The following is a 9,120-nucleotide window of genomic DNA, read 5'->3' on the forward strand; positions in this document are numbered from 1 at the left end:
GAGTTCATTTGAATGCTAAAGGCCGTAGCGGAGCTTTATGTTTGTGTTACGCTTTGTAACGGCGTATTGTGTGTTCATTTTCTTGCCGTATTTATTCCTTCAAATAGTTATAAATTAACATTCAATAACAATCGGTAAATAATAACGATCAAGAATCAAAGAATAACTCTTTAGTACCGATGAAAATATTGCACAAAACCAGTGTTCCTTAAAAAAGTTAACTTCTTTTATTTACGTTTATGAATTTAATTTTACAACCAGCTAGTAAAACCATGTAACTCAGAGTACTTTAAAAATTACTAAGTAAGTCGCTTAGTTCTTTCTTTCTTTCTTTCTATCTTTTTTTCTTTCTTATTTCTCTCCCCAAATCTGCACGACTATAAATGTGACAGTTATTGTTACAATTTTAAATCATTTGTAAAACGCCTAGGAAATTTTAAATTCCCTTACACATTAATGAAATTCATTCCAACAAGTTCTCGCAAATCATTTTATTATACGTATAACTAAATACTATTACACTCGCTTAACCCTTAATGGAAACAAAGTTGAGACAAGGGACATTTTGACCCCCATAGCGAGCCGCTTTGTGACGCATCCCGACCATTATACTGAGGAGTTATTATTTTTATATGAGGTTAACCCTCGACCCAACTTGTCCACAGTTTTGTTTACCCAAAACACTTTGTCAACAGAATACTGTCTAATATTACCGTAACAATTTGAACAGCTATAGTGATTTTATAATAATAATCATTGTTGTACTTTTATTCAAAGACGTAATTGATAACCTATACAAAATCATATCTTATTAGAATGCATAAAAAGTGCAATATAAAAATTCTTCTAATAATTATTACAACAACAAAAGCTATAAGATCTTTCTACGTTTTCTTTCCTTGGTTATTACACTTAAGCGCCATCTATTGCTAATATTTTAAACTAGATTGAATGAGCAACATTTACCAACATTATGGACCTTTTCAGCGCTGTTCATAGATGGCACTATTCAAAAATGACCATTCCAAAAATACAGCTAATCTTTAAAGTTTTCTAAGTAAATACAAGTCATCCAAACTAAACTACAAATACTACAAAAATTTTAAGGTTAGAATTAAATTAGCATTTGCAAATAGGTAGTATTAAATGTGATTGGCATTTTCGACATTTGTGGGTTTAAATTTACCAGTTTAAATTCTTATAGAGAAATTTTCAAACTATCTGTACATTAAATAAATAAGATGGTTTTTTTTTATATAATTTTTATTTCAATATTTACATATAAAAATACAAAATAGTTGTTTACACTTTTTAAATTCGATTTTTAACCTAGCTTAGCTTAGTTAAAATATAATTCGTTTAAAAAACTTGTAACATTAAAATGTTTTCGTGTTAAATACATCTTTTATATCACAATATAAATTCAGTAGGCTTTCCTCAATTACTTAATCCATATATCGAGGATAACATTCTGAAAATATACGAAATAAATTTAATTTTGTAGCGTAAAATAAAAATTTTAGGAGAGCTAACAATTGCGTTGCCAATGCCATCTATCGTCTTATTTTGTAAACATCTTTAAAAAATGAGGATTTTCTGTGGTATTGGAACCAACGTTTTCGATAATCTAATTTTAAAGTATGTCTAACTTTACACATTTGAAGGCTTTTGCAACCTCAGTTACATTTCTTATTTAACTACTAAATAAGAAATGAGAGTCTTCAGTCTCCAATCTTCACAAAAAGCTTCAAAAGAAGGAATGTTAACGAGTTATATAAAACACACATTAAGAAGTTAATTAGATATGTTACTAATTAAATAATGACATATCGTATATTCTAAAATCGTAATTTTTTAAAAACGAAATTCGTCGAACTCAGACCAAGCTTTTGATAAATACATATCAAAGTTCATAAAATAATTGTCCTTTATTTATAATCTAAATGCATGTATCTAAGTAAAATAATAGAAATAAGGTAAGAATTAAGTATACTTAAGATAAATTCAAGTCTTATGAGTTCTCAGCTTTACGCAAATCAATAAGATAAGGTCTAAAGTTTTGTTTTTAAATACATTTTAGTTGCAATAAACAAATAACGTCACAAAATCCTTGACAGTGAATCTTAGTATTATAGTTCGGATCTTGTGGCTGTAAAAATATGCGAACAAAATATCTCATCTTTTCAGCATCATATTTTGAAAAGTTTAGAAAGAACTAGAAATAAATAAAACAGTCAAAATTAGTGAGTATTTGACGAAATAATACTAAGTGATAAGAAATTATCGGTGCGATGCATTAGCTGCATTCTTTACTGATTCTTCCATTGTACGTAAATATCGATTCAAAGATTCTGACGTCGTTTGTAAAATGCTTAATCCAAGTCTGTATTTGAATTCAACCAAACGTTTTAAGAAACCGAAAAATCCGCCATCTTGGTTTAAAGGTGGATAAGTTATAACTTCTGGACCATCAGTAGGTTGTGGTGACGTGGTTTGTATTTTAGGTTCTGTGACAGGTGATGGAGAAGGTGGCATGGTTGAAGTCGTTTCAGATTTTAACTCTGTAGTCGTTTCAGTATTTGAACTTCTAACCTGTGTAGTTGTGTCAGTTTTTCCTTCTTCGTCGATTATTACAGGACTGCTCTTGTCGGTTGTTAAAGGATTATTTGTAAACACTTCAATTACTTTGAACGATTTTGTCGTAACATCTGATTCCTTTAAACCTTCTGATTCTGTTGTTGTTATTTCTTGTTTGGTTTGATCTAAAGGTACAGTTGAAACACTTTCAACTACAATGTTTTTCATTGTAGTAGTAGTTTCAATGAGAGATGGGTCTTTGGCGGGATCCATAGATACTGCAAAAACTGTAACAACATTAGCACCTTCCGAGGTTTTTGGTATATTCATACTTTCAGCTGGCATTTGGTATATGTCTGAATATTTTCCTGGGATACTAGGAATTTCATCTATTTCGTTGCTCAAAAATACATCCTTATTTTCTTTTGCAGCCTTAAGTAAGTCGTCAATTGATTGAACAGGGCTTCTACGTTTACGTAAATGACGACGCCTTCTAATACTTCTAGGTCCGTGTTCCGGAACAACTGCGGGCGTAGCTGATTCTTCACTTAGTTCTTTGGGAACGTTACCCACGACAAATTTATTGTCTACCATGCCACTGTTAGAATTTGAATTGTCATACTTATCCGAATCACCCTCTTCGTCATTATTAGAACCTAAGAACATTGATGTTGGTGCATATGTAGCAGGAGGGTTAGTTGTGTCGCCATAAAATTGCCCATCAAACGGATAAACCGGCTTGAAATCAGATTCTGCAGAAGGTTTAACTCCGTAAACCACTGCGTTAGCTGTTTCACTGCCGTATGACGAAATTCCTGATCCTGTCTGTGGAGCTGCATAAATAGGTTCTACTGCAGGATAAGGAGTATATGACGTTGAAGCTTTATCATATTTATTTTCTGTTGTGTAAGCATGCCGTGTTTCATAGTGCGGGCGATTGTAATTTAATGGTTCGGGATACACTGCGCCATGAGCAATGCCAGTTTTTTGTTGAGCATAATGTTGTTGCGCTTTATAGTGCGGGTCATAATTTGCGGGTTGTTGGACATGACGATACCTTATATCTTGATCTTTTTTAACTTGATACCGATTCAAAGAGGGAGTTTGAGCAGCATACGGATTTATAATTTTATGCTTTGCGTGGGTTGGCATTCCTGCAAGTACAGTTCCTAACATTTCTTCCTCTGCTTGACCATTACCCTCACTTCCATACTCCTCGGCATTGTGCTTGTAAATGTCGTCTTTCTTATCTACTTCGAATGTTCGTCTTACCGGTGAAGCGAACGGGTATAAGAAGTAGCTGGCAATGCCAACTAAACTCGCCAATCCAATAACACCGACACCGACAGATGGCATTACTTCTCTTGAAAAATAATTGTAAATTTGTGATGTGATTGGTCCACTGGCGGCTGGTTTAGGCTGCTTGGTTGATTTTGTCTTATTTGCAGTTTTCAATTCAGTCGCAACAGCAGTTGTGCTTTCGAGCTTAGGCTTAGTCGTTTTTCTTTTCTTTGTCTTAGTCTTCTTTCTAGTAGATGACCGTTTAGGTTTTTTAGTTGTTGTTACGGGTGTACTAACTTCGATTTCTATTTCCTGCTCTTTAGCTTCCATGGGTAATAAAGCTGATTCACTTACTTCGGGGGCATAAGTGCTTACTTTCACCTTATTCTTGTTCTTCTTTTTTGTAGGTTTTGAAGTTACTTTAGTTACAGGTGCCATTGAACTGGGTGCTTTTGTAACTACTTCTCTTTTAGTTGTTGGTGCTGTAGTCGTAGTTACTTGGGTAGTAGTAGTTGTTGTCGTACGTTGAACAGTGTTTTTATTCTTTTGTACGTTAGATAAAACAGTGTCTTTTAGTTTGTTGTAGACATTTTCATTAATAGCGGAACCACCGGCAATTAAATCAGATTTATTTGTACTACCGATTATTGGCCTTTTTGGGACTTTATTAGTTTGTGGTCGTTTATTCTTGTTCCTAGAATTTGCTGGCTTTTGTTTAACTGGTTGATCGTCAAGTTTTGTTGGTTCTGTTGTGGATGATGGATTTTCTTTATTTGAAGGGTTATTTAAAAGAATCCAAGTTGAAATTCCTTCGTTCGGAGTAGATGATTCGCTTACTACTTCTGTCACTGCATTTTCAGATTCTAATTCTTCCATAGTAACAGGCACCGCTATGCCGGTATGAAAGTTTTCTAAAGGTTCATCCCCATCATCGTTTCTCGTCTTGATGCGATGTTTTAGTTGAGTTTTAAGCTTGGGTGGTATTCTTGTATCTATGACAATCGGGTTTTCAATAGTTTCGTTTGCAGTTTTATGAAGCAATTGACTTTCAACCGTTTTAACTGAATCTCCAATTATTGGTGGCTTATTCTTCTTATCTTCTCTTAATGTACTAGGCAATTCAGAGACGTGTGGCGCCGGACCTTGCAGCCTGACATCCTCGACATTTCCGGTTCTGAAATTAAATAAAAGAAAGAATTATAAGAGGTAGATAAATCGTCAATGAACAAGTGTGGTGCTTAATACTGTTCAGCATCGGTGACGTTACTCAAATATTGTTATGTTGTCACAGTTCGTAAATTCATTATGTTATGTTTTACCATCTCCTTCTCTTCCTTGCTTACCTCTTAAATTCATAAGCCTTGTGATGATATAGTTTTTTTTGCCAAATATTGACACTTAACATCAAATGGACCGCTTGGTAATTTTGGTGATCGTTTACTATACATTAAGTGCTCTCATAATTTAGTATTCGGCCTGATTGTGATTGCAGTACTGTTGCGTTGTAGTTAATTATTGCATATATCGTAGACAAAGTTTACTTAGGCTTACTAAGTATTTGGTATTGGTTTTTTTCATTATTCAAACAAAACCATAATTTACAATAAACCACATTTTTACTTTTTGTTTTATGACAAATGACAAGCATATAGCAGAGCAGAAAGAGATTAGGTAGGTAAAAAGAGTAGGAAGGATACAAGTAATTCGTCTAAGGGAACTATTCTCGCGATCTTGGCAATTTCTCTCACATCTACATTCATACTTATCCATAATTTAAATAACTTTACTTCGATTGAGAAAAAAAAATGTAGTGTAGTTTTACATCAATATATATCACTAACCATGGGTTTCCGAGACCAAAATCTCCGTTAAAAACATGTCATCATCCCAGTCAATATCTTTGACAAAACAGAGATAATAATAGATGTGTTTTAAACGGAGACTTCAGAAACGGGTCTCAGAAACTCACGGTCAATAAATAAAACAAATAAAACATAATGCATGAAAATAATTTATTAAGAAAACAATAATTAAAATAAATGAAAATTTATAATGAAAATTAAAGTAAACTTAATATTTACAAAGCAATAAATTAAGGAATTATTATATTAAAGATAATACTGTATGTTAATCTTAAAAAATATACGTAAATATGGTCTATATTACAACAAGGACAAGGCTATCTGAACTGGTACGCATAATATCTCAAACTAAAATCTGACGGCTCACTAGCGCCCCCTTGTCTACGTCACAAAATGAACCGTAGCTGTCATTTCATTTTTTATTCCATGTTATTTTCTATATTCTGACAGAACCAACCGCGACAGCAGCGCCTCTCTCACCGGTTCAGATATCCTTGCTTGACTATAACATAAAGTAACAAATGCTACTTTTCTAAACATAACGTATTTAAAAACAAATAAAAATGTGTTGTAAAAATTTAATGTACCAATATATTGGGACACAGTTTCGTTACACATTTAGCACGTTAATTATTAAGACTGACCCTAAAGTAGTAAAAACTGATGTGAGACGCTATTTGTATATATAATATTTATCTTACTAACATTATAAATGCGAAAGTTTAAATGGATGGATGGATGTTTTTTAGAAGATATCTCCAGAACGGCTCAATATATTTCGATGAAATTTGACATATATGTTGATCATAGTCTGAAATAACAAATAGGCTACTTATAAAGTTTTTTTTTAATTCCACGCGGACGTAGTCGCGTGCGACTGCTAGTTTACTTATAATTAACAACTGCAATGTCATTTTCTCTGATTTCTACGTATGATAGTAATTAAATGTCTAATTATTGAAAAACTTTTTAGCACCTCAACTCGTACTCGTATAACTGAACCGATTAATTATTTTTCAAGATGTCTCGGTTATATTTAAGAAGTGTTTATGAAATTTTATATAGCCTGACATTAATATTTGTAGCTTTTCAAAAACTATAGCCGGACGATTGTAGCTCAAATTTTGTTATCAATCTTTTTCAGATTTGTAATCGTCTAATTTTTTGTATGTATAGGTTAGTAATATACTGTAAAGTATTATTTAACAGTTGAGGTCCAAATTTCCCGTTTTCTTCGTTTGCTTTTACGATTATTTGAAGTGAAACTTCTTTTATTATTTCTTAATTTATCAGTTAAATATCTCAGCCACTCTTTCATTCTAAAAAACAATGTCGGTTTGATCGACTTGTCATTTTTATCACTAGCTTGTTTATCAATCCCACGTATATTTGGAGACCAACTTTTATAAGGCGTAGTTAAGTCTTGCACTGGCTTATAATCACTATGCAAATACCAAAGTGGTGGTTGTACTTGTAAGGCAGGAGCCTCCCTAGCATATGTCAACGATAGGGGAGCAAATAACGCTGCAAGTCCTGAAAATCCTGCAAATAATATTGCTATTGGTGTTAAAATAAAAGAGATTATACCAAAACCTAAAGGGCTGATCGTCGCTAACCAATTAAATGCACCTAAAGCTGGTCTAAAGAAATCAATGATGGACGAAAATCCAAATACATCATCGTCATTATCACTTGGACGTCCCGGTTTTGTGATTGTAGATAACGCAGAACTAGGAGATGCAAAGTTGCCTGGTTCTGCCGACTCTTGACCGGCTGTATTAGCATTATAGTTTGTTAATGCTGTTCCTTCTATAGAAGCACTCTCGGTATTATCGTCGCTTTCAGTAGATTCATTATAGTCATTGTTACTATCACCTGATTCCGAATCATCAATCGAAGGTATTCCAAAAACATCAGCGAATGATGTTTCTGTATCTTCCTCAGATTCTATGACATTATTTTTATTAACAACATTTGTGTTTACTGCGATATTTAGATCTGGACAAGCTTCCTTTGCTTGACCTTGGAAAGTGTTATTCAGTGTTAGGAATATAGTAGGACATTCATCCGGTGAAGCACTGTATTCTTCCGGTCTTATTATAATTCTGTCTGTGTACGCTGAAGTTGGTTGGAAAGTTGTGACCTCGTAAATATTGGCTGGATATTGAGGATAGTTATTGACATGATTATGATAATTGTAATGATCTTTTACGGGGTTTGTTACTCTTATAGGTCTTTGTGTCGTTGTTACGGGTTGCATTACTTGATAATTTTGTTGGGGCCAAGGGGGAGGATAACCTACGTTAGTGATTATAGGCGTGGGAGATGGGGTCGTAAATACATAAGCAGGTCTAGTATGACTATATGGGTAATTGTCCATATATTGTACAGTGGGATGATTTATTGGACGTTCTGAATATTGTGGTCTAGGCTTATAATATACTTTCTTTTTAAGTTTAGGATGATTATCTTTGGAAAAGCCACTGATTTCACTATTATTATTTTCACTACTGGTATAATCGTCACTATCTTTGGAATTTTCAACTATTTTAATATCTTCAGAATCACTATTTTCTTTGTCAAAATTTAAGTCTTCATATTTCGTTTGATCCTTCCATTTAGTTATGACTTTTCTAATTACAGGCTTATTTTTTCCTTCTAATAAACTATCGTCTTTTACTACATTATGTTCGCTAAACTTTAATTTAGATATTGAAGTGTATGCCCTGCCTACCCCATTTGTTTCATTTTGTTCCATATTAAAATGATTTAAATTACCTCTTATTAACCTACTCCGCCTATGTGATATATTATTCGTATCATTTAATATTTGAAATATTTTAGGGTTATTTAAATGTGAAGCATGTTCATTTAGATTTAAAATAGATGTTTTTTGGTTTCTTAATTTAACATCTAAAGGAGATTTACTAGTTAACCTTATAGCTACTGGAAATACAAATTTACTTAAATCAAAATTATTCCTAAAATTATACCTTGCATTGAGTTCTGATGTATCTGTATTAGGTTGAGTAGAACTTTGAACCGATGACGTATCATTTTGAGGTCGCGAAAGAACCGTATCACACAACACAAATAAAACTAAAACTAATGTCCACTTCGTGTCTGCACGTTTGTGACGCGTCATGATGAAACACGCGAAGACTACCTGGAAAGAAAGAAAAATAAAATCATTAAAATTAAAATTCAAAAAGATTAAACGAAGGTTTCTGAGACTAAACACTCTGTATAAAATATATCGTCAACCGTTATAATGTTTTAAATGGGTATTTGGTCTCAGAAATCCACAGTTATAGGTATTAAATCTAGTTTACAGTATAAACAGTAACAGTTGATAATGGATATCAACATAACTGTGTGTTTCCATTGTCGAGACACTTGT

At 33.0% G+C, this 9,120-nt stretch overlaps 1 protein-coding gene across 1 annotated transcript; it reads right to left on the bottom strand.

Moving 5' to 3' along the window:
* Positions 1-2,001: 2,001 nt before the first annotated feature.
* Positions 2,002-8,865, bottom strand: LOC106708381. Its single transcript, XM_045681102.1, has 2 exons — positions 6,928-8,865; positions 2,002-5,034 (listed from the first exon to the last, which is right to left on the bottom strand). Exons 1-2 carry the CDS (start codon positions 8,863-8,865, stop codon positions 2,281-2,283), a joined length of 4,692 nt encoding a protein of 1,563 aa, XP_045537058.1. The 3' UTR covers positions 2,002-2,280.
* Positions 8,866-9,120: the final 255 nt, after the last annotated feature.

The sequence above is a fragment of the Papilio machaon genome, chromosome 14 (assembly GCF_912999745.1).
Source record: "Papilio machaon chromosome 14, ilPapMach1.1, whole genome shotgun sequence".
NCBI lineage: Eukaryota > Metazoa > Arthropoda > Insecta > Lepidoptera > Papilionidae > Papilio > Papilio machaon.

What these genes read in the sequence shown, in the direction of transcription:
- LOC106708381 (XM_045681102.1), bottom strand. Translation starts at nt 8,865, where the DNA reads ATGACGCGTCACAAACGTGCAGACACGAAGTGGACATTAGTTTTAGTT. An exon ending in GGGAAATTTGGACCTCAACT is followed by an intron (nt 5,035 to 6,927) that starts GTTAAATAATAC and finishes TTATTTAATTTC; the next exon opens with AGAACCGGAAATGTCGAGGA.